The sequence below is a fragment of the Syngnathus floridae genome, chromosome 2 (assembly GCF_059516105.1).
Source record: "Syngnathus floridae isolate MCC-2025c chromosome 2, RoL_Sflo_1.0, whole genome shotgun sequence".
Classification (NCBI taxonomy): Eukaryota; Metazoa; Chordata; class Actinopteri; order Syngnathiformes; family Syngnathidae; genus Syngnathus; species Syngnathus floridae.
The window spans coordinates 2,955,101-2,969,990 of record NC_142414.1 but is presented as its reverse complement, the minus strand read 5'-3'; the positions used below and the strand labels follow the sequence as shown (position 1 = coordinate 2,969,990).

The window sequence follows — 14,890 nt, the reverse complement described above, 5'->3', positions numbered from 1 at the left end:
CCACACTTCTCAACACCATTATGTCACACTACCCAGGTTGAAGTTTGTCCAGTACCAAGAAGAGCAGAGAACCATCTCTCTCCCAGCTCGTTCTGAAAAATCGATTTGCCGTCATGATTTTGCTGCTGCCACTACTATGCTCTCATTGTCGGAGAAGTCTGCCACTGGATCTAACCTGGGGCCCATGGTCTCAGGTGCACTTAGGGATACCTCACCACCCGCGGCGATGAACCCTTCAGGAAATCCCTGAGTGGGTAGGTCCACCTGTGGTGCAGTCGCCCACTCACCCTTAAGGCTGCTCAGCCACCACACCGCCTCTGACGATGTCATCTCCAGCTGCTACCCAGCCTCGACAATACCATTTTAAATGACGGCATCAGAAATCTCCCCGTAGCTATCCCAGTGCTCCTTCTTCACTCTGTCTATTGCCACCAACCATAGTCATTGTCGGGGATAGCATTCTCAGACATTCATTATAAACATGTTATCACTCGCTGCTACCCTAGAGTCAAGGTTATGGACATAGTGAACATCCTATCCTGCCTGGCATTCTTGATTCTCTTTCACCATCCATATACCTGCTCATTGTCCACGTGCGGACAAACAAGACAGTTGAAGCACACCCTCTTCGCCCAGTTTAAAACTTGCCAAAACTCGTCCGTGTGGATAAGCAGCCGTATACCAACGCTATCCCACTTCATCGAGCGCTTTAGCCTTCCAAGCCTTCATACATTGTTCCCGCACATTTGAGTCCATCTTGATTTTACTTTTATCGACAATTTGGACATATTCTGAAATTGTCGTTCTTTTTACCTGGCGAACAGTGTTCATCCAAACTATCTGGGGAGCTTGATCCTAACATCAGGGATGAGAACGGCAAATGAAAAAAAACACTGAAAAGTAGCCAGGGTCTGGGGGCCGAATGCCCCACTGGGGTGGCCGAAGGCCCCCGAGTGGGGGGGCACATGCCCCCCCACTGGGGGCCGCAGAGGGCCAGGGGCTGCAGCCCCTCCCAAATGGGGGCGGCAGTGGGCCAGGGGCCACAGGCCCCCATTGAGGGCCGCAGGGGGCCGGGGGCCATAGGCCCCTATTGGGGGCCCACAGGCCCGGAGGTAGCCCAGGGGGCAAAGCTCCCTGGAAACTCCTGGATTTTGGCAGTATAGCAACCCCAAAACCACTCATTTCATCACTCAATTTCAACAGTTTTGTTAAAAAAATATTCCTTTTTGGTGGGCTACCAAGGTGAATATAATATATCAAAATGGCACAATCAATTCGGGAGTTTTTCCTTTTGATGAAAACTGTTAATTTTTTGCAACATACATCTACAACCTCGTATTTTTCAGACTAAAAGTCGCTCCGGAATATACGTCGCATTAGCCATAAAATGCACAATAAAGTGGAAAAAAAAAACATATACCGTATTGGCCCGAATATAAGACGGCCCCGATTATAAGATGACCCCCCCTTTTTCAAGACTGAAGTTTGAAAAAAAATTTTTTTCTTTGAACACCAAATTTAATTTTTATACAGAAAATATTTACAGTATATCTCAAACGAATGACAATCTGAATAGGAAAAAACATTGCAATAAAATAATGCAAACTGGTTTAAACTTGAGAGTAGCTGAGATGTGTCATGTCAGAACATTACTCCTCACGAACATCCTCTGCCTCGCTGTGCTCAGTGTCACTGTCCTCACTTCCATCCTCTGGCTCCGCTGGCTCCTCCCATAGCACGTAATCCTCACTGCCATCCAGAGCATTTGATATGCAACATTTTTTGTATGGTATGTTTCCATGGCCTTGAGCTGAATGACAGCTCTGCTGATGGGCATCCCGTCCTTTCGTTTCTCGCACACCCTCCTATCGAACTCTTGAAAGTGGCCGCTCTGAGGACCACGGAAAGCTTTTCTCTGACTGAGCATTTTTTAGGCGATCTTTTTAAGCTCTCCATCTCCGTACATTGCACTCTGTGACACCATATTTCACAGCCGCTTGGCAATTGTTTGAAGACTCTGCCTCATTTATCACTATCATCTTGAAGTTTGCGTCATAGCTTCTCCTCAGCTGCCGGTTAACCTGGCCAATCTTTGACGCACTTTTCTCCAGATTGTCGCTACGTTTCTCCATTTTCTGTCATCTCTTCTTTTATTTTCTTGTCTTTTCTTTCTTACCGCTATTTTTTTATTTTTCGTCTTCGTGTTACCGCTATATTTGAATGAGACATGAACGAGCAACAACAGGCTAAACGATAGGTATGCTAACGTGACATAAACACAAACGAAGAGCTGAGAACGGGCCTGACGTAACATTCAGAGTTATTCAAATAACTATTATATAAATAACACATTTATAAAACCATCTGTGTCACTCGAATTCATTAAATCCATCGATCGTCCTTTATGTCAACAATGGGTGCGCGCCGCTGACGGCGCTTGCACTTCAAAATATTCCACAGACCCATATAACGATATATAAAGTATATATCAAATAACTATTATATAAGCAATAATATTATAAACCATCTGTCACTCCAAATCATTAAATCCATCGTTCAAATTCCTCGTCCTTTGTCAACAACACCGCGCGTGCGCCCTGACGTCAGCCTCATCGTTATTCCACAGATCTAGTATATAACTATATTGTAGCGTTAACAAAGTACAAGGAAAGACGTGGGTTTGGTAAACGGCTCTTTATTTAACAAAACAAGAGTTCAACGAGCCAACAACTACTGAACTGTAACGATAAAAACATATACGTACAAGTTGCTACATGAAATAAAATATATCAAATAACTATAACATAAATAGTTCATTGCCACACGGCCCCAAGCACCGGCGTGGAGTTCCAGGCGTGTGGCGGCGTGGACTTCTATCCCCGGAGGTGACACTTCGAGCCACGGAGGTGGAAGAGAGCTCCATAGAATAGGACCGGGCGTGCGTAAAAGCCATGTCCGAGCCCCATCCACCGTCCCCGGACAGCCACCCGGCCGAGCACCGGCCACCGACTTCCATCCACAGAGGTGAAAGAGAGCTCCGTAGAGTTGGACCGGGCGTGCGTAAAAGCCATGTCCGAGACCCATCCACCTTCCTCGGACAGCCACCCGGCCGAGCGCCGGCCCCCGACTTCCATCCACGAAGGTGAACGAGAGCTCCGTAGAGTAGGACCTGGCGTGCGTAAAAGCCATAATAGTTTTTCAAACTCTGTGTCACTCCAAATCATTAAATCCTTCAAACTCTTCATCCTCCGTGTCACTTAGAAACAAAGCCGCTAATGATGCCGGTAGTACGTGGGGCCCTTCGTCATGTTCGTCATACCGTGTTCGAATCCTTTGTCCTTTATGTAAACAACCGCCCCGCCGCTGACGTCACTTGCAGTTCAAACTACAGTAATCCCTTGCTACATCGCGGTTCGTTTATGGCGGTTTCACTTGACTTGTAAAGAAAACCTCTCCTTTTCTTCCTCATTCAAAACTGCAACCATTTCCTGGAGCTGCTTCAGGCCTCGGGATGTCACAGCATGCCCTCTAGCTGCAGGAACAATGCACGAAATGGATCTTAGAAGCTTGTTATTTAATGGCATCTTCTTTTGCAGGTACTTCCCGCGTACCTGGAATGCCCTGGTGGCTTTCCTCATAAAGTGCAGAACTATAGAGTCATCTTTTCTGCTGTCTTTAATGATGGCTTGAACAGCTGTGCCTGTGAAGGTGTCGTTCTCTCGTAAGAAAATCTCTGCATCTTGTAAATCCATGGTTTTCAGCTCACAGCCAGAATCCTTTCAGGCTTGACGTAGCATACCAAAAAATCACAGAATAACTCTTCAAGCTTGTCATGAACGATATGGATTAGTGGTTCTGTGCTCTGGAAAAGACAGACATAGCTTTTCAAGATTGGCAGAGCAGACTGATAAAACTGAATCGTGAGATGACTTTGTTTGGCCTTGAAGGGGACTTTGTCAACGGTGCGGGCTTTCCTGGCTTTGCCACCATCCGTCAGCTTCTTCCTTGACAAGGATTCTGTGATTTATTTAATTCTCTGTCTGCTACGGATACTGTCATTCATTCTTCTATAAATCTCCAGCACATGCCTCAGATCAGAAGACACAAAAGCATAATAAAACACCTGCAAAGCGTCCCAGATCCTCAAAGTGCCGACAGACAACTCATATGCAGAAAGCCAGCGGTGATTCACGAAGTGTTCTGGCACTGTGTATTTCATATGCAGAAGCTCGCATATCTCTGACATGTGTTCTTTATGATCTGGAGACCACTTCGAGTTGTTGCAGAGATTGGTAAACAGACCTTCTGCCCAGTGTTCAAATACTGAACAAAACTGTTTACATGCATTGTGTACATGATGACAAATGTCGCCATCTACATCCAGAAGATGGGGTGCTTGATTACTGTGGATCCGAATCTACAGCCCACTCTTTGATCCGTGCATGACTGTGCACGAGTCCATCAGAACGGAAACCAGATTAGCCCATGGTATTTCAAATTTTTCAAAAAGGTTGACAAGTTCCTTATGCAGAGACTCTGCATCAACAGTTATCACCTCCAATGAAGCCAAATGCTCTAGCACTACCTTTCCATCAGATTTTGAGAAATAATTCACCAGAATAGCAAGCACCCGCTTGTTGTTGTTGCTGATGCTCTCATTAATGTTGAGAGAAAAATGGCAGTTCCGGATGTTCTCAAGCAGTGTTTTTGCAAGACCATTCTTCATACGATAGAACGCAGTTGTCTGATCCATAGTCAAATTGTCTAATGCCTTCTTGTCACGGGCAAGTTCCTTGGCAAGATCAATCATTACAGGTGCCATGGACAGAGGGAGATTATTTTGTGCAACTACACCAAGAACCATTGCCTGTAAATAAATATAAGACTATTGTTTTTGTATTATCTTACTGACTTAGGGTGTTTTCACACTTGGTCCCTTTCAGCCCTCTAAACGAACTCAGATCGATGACATTTTTTGTGCATATGTGAAAACGCCAACCGTACTCAGACCCCTTTAAAACAAACTCAGGAGGTGGTCTCAGTACGGTTCGCTAAAAAGTCAACAGTACGGTTCACCTAATCTGTGCATTGTGAACACAAAGCGCACTGGGTTCACTTCGCCTTTTTGCACTGTATTGTAACCTCCCTGGCTTGCCGTAGATTGGTCACGTGACTGCAGGCGCAAAAAAAAAACTGTAGAGAACAGAGAATCCATAGTATGGCAGCAGCAAGTCGTGGTCGTGACCGTGGTTCTAATAGTAAACGTAGAGAAGCATGTGCCGTTCAAAGTTCTGCCACAGCACCTGGACGCGGCATAGTTTAGCGAGAAGACGAAACGGAATGTCTTTTGGAAATTTGGAACGATGACAGCATTAAATAACAACTATCTACGACCCACCGTAATGCGAAAGTATTTCAAGAATTTTCTGAGAGAATGAAAGCAGCCGGTTTTGATAGAACTTCTATACAATGCAGAATAAAAGTAAAAAAAACTAAAGTATTTAGCTACTCGAGATAAAATACGAAGAAGTAGGGAGTCAGGGGATATCAAAAACTACCCAGAATGCAGTGCAGTGGGAGTGTGAGAGCTCTAGAGGACCTAGTGTGAACCGAAAGAGGACTGAGGCCCCATCAAGGCTGAACTGAACCAGAAAGAGAACTCGGTCCTCTTTGAAATACACTCACAATGTGAACACAAAAAGAACGGAGTTTGTTCCCTCTTGGTCCACTTTTTGGTCCACTTAAAGAGGCCTGACTTTGGTTCTTTTAAAAGGGTCCAGGTGTGAAAACACCCTTATTTACATGAGTTGGTCCTCTTGGTCAGCAATAACAACTAGCTAAACATCTAGTATGTACTCCTGAGAGAAAATCAACATTCGTGTGGAGTTGCAACCCTGTTGCTGTGATTAGAGTGACAGGGTTCACTGTCCTGTAGCTCTGGTTAACAGGGTTGCATCACCTCCAATTCACTCAGACTTATTTCAGAAACTATTATTTTTAATTCAATTTCAAAAAATTACAATTTCTGAGACATAATTTAGTTACTCTGCATACTATAAAAAATTTCCGACTTACATACTGAATTGTTTACTTTTTTTTCCTAATGGGAGTGCAAATATACCGTAATTTCTGGACTATAAGTCGCGTTTTTTTTCAGTTTGGGTGGGGGGGCGACTTATACTCAGGAGCGACTTATATGTTTTTTTTCACAAATTTTTACTTGATCACTAAGACATCACTTAAAAGTATAGTTGACCACTTCCCATGTTATTTTTAGTATAGTTGATCACTTAACATGCTTTTATATCTTTATCTTGAACATATTCAAAACATAAAAAATAGAGAAAGCATCAAACAAAGCAATTAACACTTTAAAGCACCATATCCAAGTCCACTGTCTGTTTGCTCCTCTTATATTTATTATTATTATTTATTATTATTTGTTTATTTATCATTTATTCAACACTCTTATTTATTCATTGTTTATGCCTTCTTGGGTTTTTTTGTGTTGCTTGTATGGATATGTGTACTATCTCACCGAGGGATAGTGGGAACGTAATTTCAATCTCTGTGTGTCTTGGTATATGAAAAAAAAAAAAAAAAAAAAAAAAAAAAAAAAAAAAAAATCGACAATAAAGCAGACTTTGTCTTTGATAAAACAACCAAATAAACAAAACAAAAAACTACATTTAAAAAAATATATATTTTCAGACGAAACTGGATGAGGGCGCTTTAAATTTCACCGTTGGCCGTGACTCATCAACTGGGTGGGCTTAAGAAAAATGGCACCAAAAAGAAAGTCATATTTTGCAAGTTACAAACTTCAAGTTGTAAAATATGCAGCTGAAAACAGTAATCGAGCAGCAGAAAGAAAGTTTGGAGAACCGTGATGTACCAATGGATTACTATTTCAAGTGACGTCAGTGGCACCGTGCGGCGCGACCCACGTAAGGACGACCGGCATCATTAGCGGTGATCATTTCTAAGTGACACGGAGGACAAAGAGTTTAAAGGAATTAAGGATTTGGAGTGACATAGAAGGTTTGAAAAACTATTATGGCTTTTACGCACGCCCGGTCCTACTCTACTGAGTCGGGGGCCGGCGCTCGGTCGAGTGGCTGTCCGCGAACGTTGCATGGGGCTCGGACATGGCCATTACGCACGCCCGGTCCTCTGCCATGGAGCTATCGTCTCTGGAAGTCCACGCCGCCACACGCTTGGAAGTTTGTTTTGTGCAATAAAGAGCCGTTTACCAAACCTATGTCTATCCTTGTACTTTGTTAACGCTACAATATAGTTATATACTAGATCTGTGGAATAAAGACGAGGCTGACGTCAGGGCGCACGAGCGGCGATGTTGACAAAGGACGAGGAATTTGATCGATGGATTTAATGGATTTAAAGTGCGCGGATGGTTTGATAATATTATTGCTTATATTATAGTTATTTAAAATATAGTTTATCGTTATATGAGCCTGTGGAATATTTTGAAGTGCAAGCGCCCTCAGCCACGCGCAGCCATTGTTGACAAAGAACGATCGATGGATTTAATGAATTGGGGTGACACCGACGGTTTTATAAACATATTTATGTAATGGTTGTCCTAAATCACTCTATATGTTACGTCAGGCCCGTTCTCAGCTCCTCATTTGTGTTTGTCACGTTAGCATACCTATCGTTTAGCCTGTTGCTATCGTATCGAATGATCGATGGATTTAATGAATTGGAGTGACACCAATGGTTTTATAAACATGTTATTCATGTAATAGTTGTCCTTAATCACTCTATATGTTACATCAGGCCCGTTCTCAGCTCTTTGTTTGTGTTTGTCACGTTAGCATACCTATCGTTTAGCCTGTTGTTGCTATCGTTTAGCCTGTTGTTGCTCGTTCATGACTGTTTTTGGTGTGGGATTTTGTCGAATAAATTGCCTCCCAAAATGCGACTTATACTCCGGAGCGACTTATATATGTTTTTTTTCACTTTTGGGGCATTTTATGGCTGGTGCGACTTATACTCCAGAGCGACTTATAGTCCGGAAAATACGGTACAATATTTTGGGTGCAGCAACTAACTTGATGGGATGGATTAACATGATAAATAAACATGTATTCAAACAATGAGTTACAATTCATAATAGCAGTTGACACTAAATTAAGTAAGATAAATTGTCTCTCATACAGTGTGGCTCACCATTGAGTGCTACTGAAAAGCAGAGACAGTACCAAGCCAAGAGTGATGGTGATTTACAATGGAGACAAAAGTACTTAAAAAAAAGTGTTAGTGCATCAGACGGCATTAAAACTTTTTCAAAAAAGACTTTGATGTCTTGGCCATTTATTTGTCATTTATTTGACAATCTGTACTCAAAAATAATGTAGCTAGCTAATGATCCTACTTACTTTATGTGACCCTGTTACCCCAATTTTAACCCTCTTACCAGATCATTTTATAGAATGAAAATAAACCTAAATTACTTTCTCAGCTCAAACGTTTTCAAGCCAACTAAAAGAGTTTATGCAATCACATAAAAAATGTGTTAGGATTAATATTGTACATTACTGAAATTGGTAAAGTGAAACATGACATTCATGAAAAGTTGGATGAGACAGATTTTGAATTTTAAAATCAAGTCACATGTGAAATCAATTGGTTATTCAGAGACAATGTTACTTTATTTACGTAATGGAAAATGAATTATATTTCAGAAATCAATACTTTTTCAGGTTTCTCATTATTGGTAACAGGGTTGCACTAAGTATTGTAAAAACCCAATAAATCAAGTAATATAAATTGTACAATTGATCGACGTGTAAACTGAGCTAATCAAGCCTGTTTATTCGCGACTACTGATGAATCTGAAAAGAGAAAGATTATGGGTGGCAGAGCTCATGGTAAAGTGTTTGTCTCCCAACTCAGGTTGTCGGTTCAATCCTCAACCCTGGTGACTATGTCAAAGTGTCCTTGAGCAAGACACTGAACCTTAATTTGCTCCCCGTGGGCCTGCCAGCGCCTTGCATGGCAACAGCCTCATACTGGTGTATGAATGTGTGTGAAAGGGTGAATGTGAGGCATTGTAAAGCATTTTTGTTGATCCTTTTGGAGCTAAGTCTGGAAGGAGCTAATGGATGTGAGAAATGCTGTTTAAATACTTTTTTTTCTTTTTCACTTTATAGTGTATATAAAGCGCTATATAAGCGCAGATTATTTTTAAAAAAAATAAAATAAAGCCCCTAATTCTTGAATGATCCGTTTACATACAGTAATATTTTTGTGTTTCGTTATCGAGCACAACTTTATCATACCCTGCACTAGGACTGGGCTGCATAGGACTCGTACTGCATTATAGAACTGCAATAGAGGTGGAGAGAACAACACCCATACTCTAAGAACCACACAACAGACCCGCTGGTCTGGTGGGTCGAATACTGTTAAGTAAATGTTGTTTCTCAACAAAAAACGTGTGAATCGGAGTTAGTCGCCGGCACACGGGAGTCACGTTGTCTATTCCTTCAGTAGGGCTCACCTGGATGGTCTGTCCAGGGTCCCCCGACACCGGTCCACCGACCAGGTTGCAGTAGAGGTCGGGCACGCTCTTTCCAGCCTCGTCTTCCCCGCAGGTGGCAGTGGCAGTGATTTTGGTGCCCTCCGCCAGGTTGAAGTACGGCGGGTGCAGGCTGAAGCCATTTACGCCACCGTCACTTGCGGCCTCTTGTGTGGACACCGGAAGCGAGAACACTAGCACCAAGGCCAAAACTAACGGCAGTAAAGCAAGGCGCGTGAGAGGCGCCATCGCCGACACCACCTGTGGTAAAAAAAAAAAAAAAGTTGTGAGCTAAGCGAAGCGCTCAACTTGTTCGTATAGAAAAGTCAGTGGGTCGAGCGAGGAAAAAGCTGAAAATGTAGTCGCGTCTAAGCAGCCAGCGTGCTCCTGCGCGTTACTAAGCGGCAGACGTGAATGTGGGCTTGCTCCGTCCGTGACTAATAAGTGTCGCGAGCACGCTCAAGTGGGCCTCCTACTTGGTCACGTTACTTGCATGCTCGTGCACGCGCAAAGGGGGGGGGGTTAATGTAGAGGTCACGTGACCACGGAGAATGAAATTCAATGATGTACACTTTGTATGTGAAGTATCAAAAGTAAACTACTGTTGATGCCAGGCAGCTTGGAACTGCAAGCCATTAACATTTCACAGAAACCAATCCCATCATATAGTACATCACCATTAACATCAGTGTAAAGAAGACGTGTATAGCAGTGGTCCCCAACTCCCGGACCGCGGACCGGTACCGGTCTGTGGATCATTTGGTTCCGGACTGCACAAGAAAGAATAAATAACTTGCCTTATTTCCATTTTATTTATTAGAGTATGACTGAATCTTCTTATAGCTTGAAAAATGGACCAGATTCTCTCCTGCACCTTGGTGACTAGAACAGAACATAACATAACATTACTCATGTTATGTTAGCGCGATGTTATGAGGACGCTGCTAGTAAAGTTGCATAGGAATACAGAGTGGAATCACATTTATTATTATACTGTGGTGTTCGCATACAGAATTTGCCCATGGTTTGAAGGGTATGTTGGAAACATGGTGTTTATGTGGTAACGCGCTTCCGCTGTTCTTCCTATTCCTTATTTTACGAGTACCGTATTTTCCGGACTACAAGGCGCACCTAAAAACCTCAAATTTCCTCAAAAGCCAACAGTGCGCCTTATAAATGGGCCAAATTCCGGCCCGCGGGCCAAATGCGGCCTGCATCTAAATTTAAACTGGCCCGAAGCATTGTGTAATAAAATCAATCATAAGTGGCCCGCTGAAGACTATGAATCATGAATCAAAAAGGCTATAGATCATTATCAAAGTCAAAGTCAAAGTCAGCTTTATTGTCAATTTCTCCACATGCCAAAGACACACAAAGAAACCGAAATTTCGTTCCCCCCTATCCCACGGTGACAAGACATGGCTCACAACAGACAAACAAGTAAACATGTATAACAAAAGCGTGCTGAATAAATAATGAATAAATAACACAACAATAAATAAATAAATAAGAGGAGCAGAAAAAAAGGAGCAAGTGCGCGTACAGCAGACATTCCCGAAAATAGCGCAACAGTGCCGCACGCTACGCAGAAGGGGGTAGCGAGTTCAGGGCCCTAACAGCCTGGAGAAAGAAGCTGTTGGCGAGTCTGGTGGTGCGGGAGCGCAGGCTCCTGTACCTCTTCCCAGAGGGCAGAAGGTCAAACAAAGAGTGAGCCGGGTGACTCACATCTCTGGCAATCGAGGTTGCCTTGCGGGCGAGATGGGAGGTGTAAATGTCCTTCAGGGAGGGGAGCGAAGCACCAATAATCTTACCAGCCGTATTCACTATGCGCTGCAGGGCCTTCAAGTTCTGTTCAGTGCAGTTACCACCCCAGACAGCGATGCAACTGGTGAGGACGCTCTCAATGGTGCCACGATAGAATGTAGACAGGACTGCCTGAGGAGCACATGCACGCCTAAGCTTCCGCAGGAAGTACAGGCGGCGCTGAGCTTTCTTTGCCAGTGACGAGATGTTTGCGGACCAGGAGAGGTCCTCACTGATGTGCACCCCCAGGAACTTGGTGCAGCTCACCCTCTCCACCACAGCACCGTCGATGATCAGCGGCAGGTGTGTTGTGTGACCCTTCCGGAAGTCAACAATGATTTCCTTGGTCTTATTGACGTTCAGCAGGAGGTTGTTGTCCCTGCACCACGTGGTCAGAAGGTCAACTTCCGACCTGTACCGAGTCTCGTCGCCCTTCGTGATGAGACCCACCAGAGTCGTGTCGTCAGCAAACTTCACTATGCGGTTGTCGCTGTAGGTCGCAGTGCAGTCATGCGTCAGCAGGGTGAAGAGCAATGGACTGAGCATGCAGCCCTGGGGGGCCCCCGTGCTCAGCGTGATGCTGGCGGAGATTTTGTCGCCAACACGCACCACCTGAGGCCTCTGACAGAGGAAGTCCAGTAGCCAGTTGCAGAGGGAGGTACTGAGGCCCAGCTCGTCGAGTTTGCAGATGAGTCGCTGCGGCACAATGGTGTTGAAGGCAGAGCTGAAGTCCACAAACAGCAACCTCACATATGAGTCCTTTCTCTCCAGGTGGGTGAGGGCCGAGTGGAGGGCAGAGCAGATGGCATCCTCAGAGGACCGCTTGGCACGGTACGCAAACTGGAAAGGGTCAATGGTGGGGGGGAGAACGGACTTGATGTGCTCCATGACCAGCCGCTCAAAGCACTTCATGATGATGGGCGTCAGTGCCACAGGGCGGTAGTCATTGAAGCAGGACGGTGCAGGTTTCTTCGGCACAGGAACGATGGTGGCAGCCTTGAAACACGAGGGGACGATGGCCTGCTGCAGGGAAACGTTAAAGATGTCCGTGAAGACACCCGACAGCTCGCCAGCGCAGTCCTTCAGCGCTCGACCCGGGATGTTGTCAGGGCCCGCCGCCTTACGGGTGTCAATAGCGGCAAGCGCCCTCCTCACACCGTCGGCAGAGAGGCCCAGGGGCTGCTCGTGTGGGGGGGGAGTGGTCTTCAGCGGGCAAGTGCTGTTCTGGGCGTCGAAGCGAGCAAAGAAGCGGTTCAGATCGTTCAGCAGACGGACGTCGCCCTCACAGCTCCTCGGCGCGGGCTTGTAGTCCGTGATGGTCTGAATGCCCCGCCAAAGGCTACGTGCGTCCTTGCTGTCCTTGAAGTGGGTGGAGACCTTGCACGAGAACGCCTTCTTCGCTTCTTTGATGCCTCAGGACAGGTCGGCCCTCGCTGTCCTCAACCCAGCCTCATCCCCCGCTCTGAAAGCCTTGTCCCTGGCCCTCAACAGTCTGAGGACAGCCCCCGTCAGCCACGGCTTCCAGTTCGCGCGAGTGACAACGGATTTCGAGCAAGTCACATCATCGATGCACTTCGTGATGTAAGAGGTAACAGAGTCAGTATACTCCTCTATGTCCGTCCAATCGTTGTAGGTGGCTGCCTGCCTAAACAAGTCCCAGTCAGTGGTGTCGAAGCAGTCACGAAGTGCATCGGAGGCACCCTCAGGCCACACCCGAACCCGCCTCCGAACCGGTCTGGATGCCTTTACCAATTGTCTGTATGCGGGCAAAAGCAAAACGGTGAGATGGTCAGAAAGCCCCAGATGGGGGAGTGGGGTGGCTAATCAATTATTGTGTGATTATAAAGTAAGTTGTTGCATCTGAAGTGAATGATTTCATTTGGATTAAAAATCTGACATAATGCAACCTGGCCTGTTTACTGCAGTCACAAACACCAATATCACCCTTCTTATTCATACAACAATAACAACAATAAAACAAACTTAATACATCTAATAACCAATTCATTCAACTTCAAATTCATTCATTGTTAATTTGTTATTATTTTAATCTTTAACTTTAACTTTTAAAGCTTACTGATCTGACTGTTTTGTTTTGTACTTGTTAAAGTAAGCTTTACATGTTTATTTTGTGTGTTGAGTGATATTAACATTATTGATATATTGTTATTGTTTTCACTATTTCAAGTTATTATATTGTGATTGCATTAATGGCGCACTGGGTAGCACGTCCGCCTCACAGTTAGGAGGGTGCGGGTTCAATTCCACCTCTGGCCCTCCCTGTGTGGAGTTTGCATGTTCTCCCCGGGCCCGCGTGGGTTTTCTCCGGGCACTCCGGTTTCCTCCCACATTCCAAAAACATGCTTGGTAGGCCGATTGAAGACTCCAAATTGTCCCTAGGTGTGAGTGTGAGTGCGATTGGTTGTCTGTCTCTGTGTGCCCTGCGATTGGCTGGCAACCAGTTCAGGGTGTCCCCCGCCTACTGCCAGATGACGGCTGGGATAGGCTCCAGCACGCCCGCGACCCCCGTGGGGACTAAGCGGTTCAGAAAATGGATGGATGGATGGATGCATTAATGGTGCGCCTTATAGTCCGATGCGCCTTATATATGGACAAAGCTTATAGTCCGGAAATTACGGTATGTTCAGTAAAGTCTGTTGTGACACACCTCCTGTGTCTCTTTTCCTCCGGCATCACTGTTTTTATGATGGTCGTATCATTTTATTTTGTTGTATTTATCCACCACAACTTAAAAGCCGGTCCGTGAAAATATTGTCTGACAATAATCCAGTCCGTGATACTAAAAATGTTGGGGACTGCTGGCGTATAGGCCCAAGACTAGGTAAAATTACCTCGTGGTTGTCTTCTACAGAGAGCATGTGTGACAATAATTACACGACAGGACACACATTTAATTTTCTCGTGCATTTTTCTTCCGGCTCCGTCAACCATGTGCCAAACAAATGTTTCAATTTTAATTTCTTTGTATGAGGCGAATATGAAAATGAAAAATTTACCTGTAGCTCTGGTTAGAATTTTTTGGAGGATGCATTGTACGCATTTATTGTGCGCTAAGAGGGTGAGAGCAGTGCATGTTTCGGAGGCAAAATTGCTGTGAAGCATCTTCGAAATCCAAGAGCTAGATTTTATCATCGTCCAAAAACCTGAATGACTGGTGTCCAAACTACAACACATTCTGCTATAAAACGCATAAACGTAAGCACGCATGCACGGAGACACACATACACACACGCGCACACACAGATGCACACGCACAGAGTTATCTTTGAAGTGTTGTGCACATGCACACACGGACACACAAAGAATGATCTTTGAAGTATGGACCTTTGAGGTGTGGCAGCAGATGACAAGTACATGCACGTCCTCTGTCACCTTGAACCAAACATCTACTCAACACCACCGTCTTTTCATTATCTTTACTCTCCATCTAATAACCTCTTTTTCATTGTTACCCTGAATATTCTACTCTTATTATTGTTAAAAATGGGAGCACTGCTTGGAAACTAAATAAATGAATGAATG

At 44.7% G+C, this 14,890-nt stretch overlaps 1 protein-coding gene across 7 annotated transcripts in view; it reads right to left on the bottom strand.

Moving 5' to 3' along the window:
* lama5 (laminin, alpha 5) overlaps positions 1 to 10,014 on the bottom strand; it is a 347,871-nt gene extending 337,857 nt beyond the window's left edge. For 5 of the 7 annotated variants that reach the window (XM_088398835.1, XM_088398849.1, XM_088398868.1 and 2 more), the window contains exon 1: positions 9,527 to 10,009. In XM_088398835.1, the coding sequence (XP_088254961.1) occupies positions 9,527 to 9,793 (267 nt within the window). In that variant the 5' untranslated portion in view covers positions 9,794 to 10,009. Of the gene's footprint in view, positions 1 to 9,526 lie in introns of all 7 variants that reach the window. The other 2 variants (XR_015863095.1, XM_088398876.1) reach the window with 1 other exon arrangement.
* Positions 10,015 to 14,890: the final 4,876 nt, after the last annotated feature.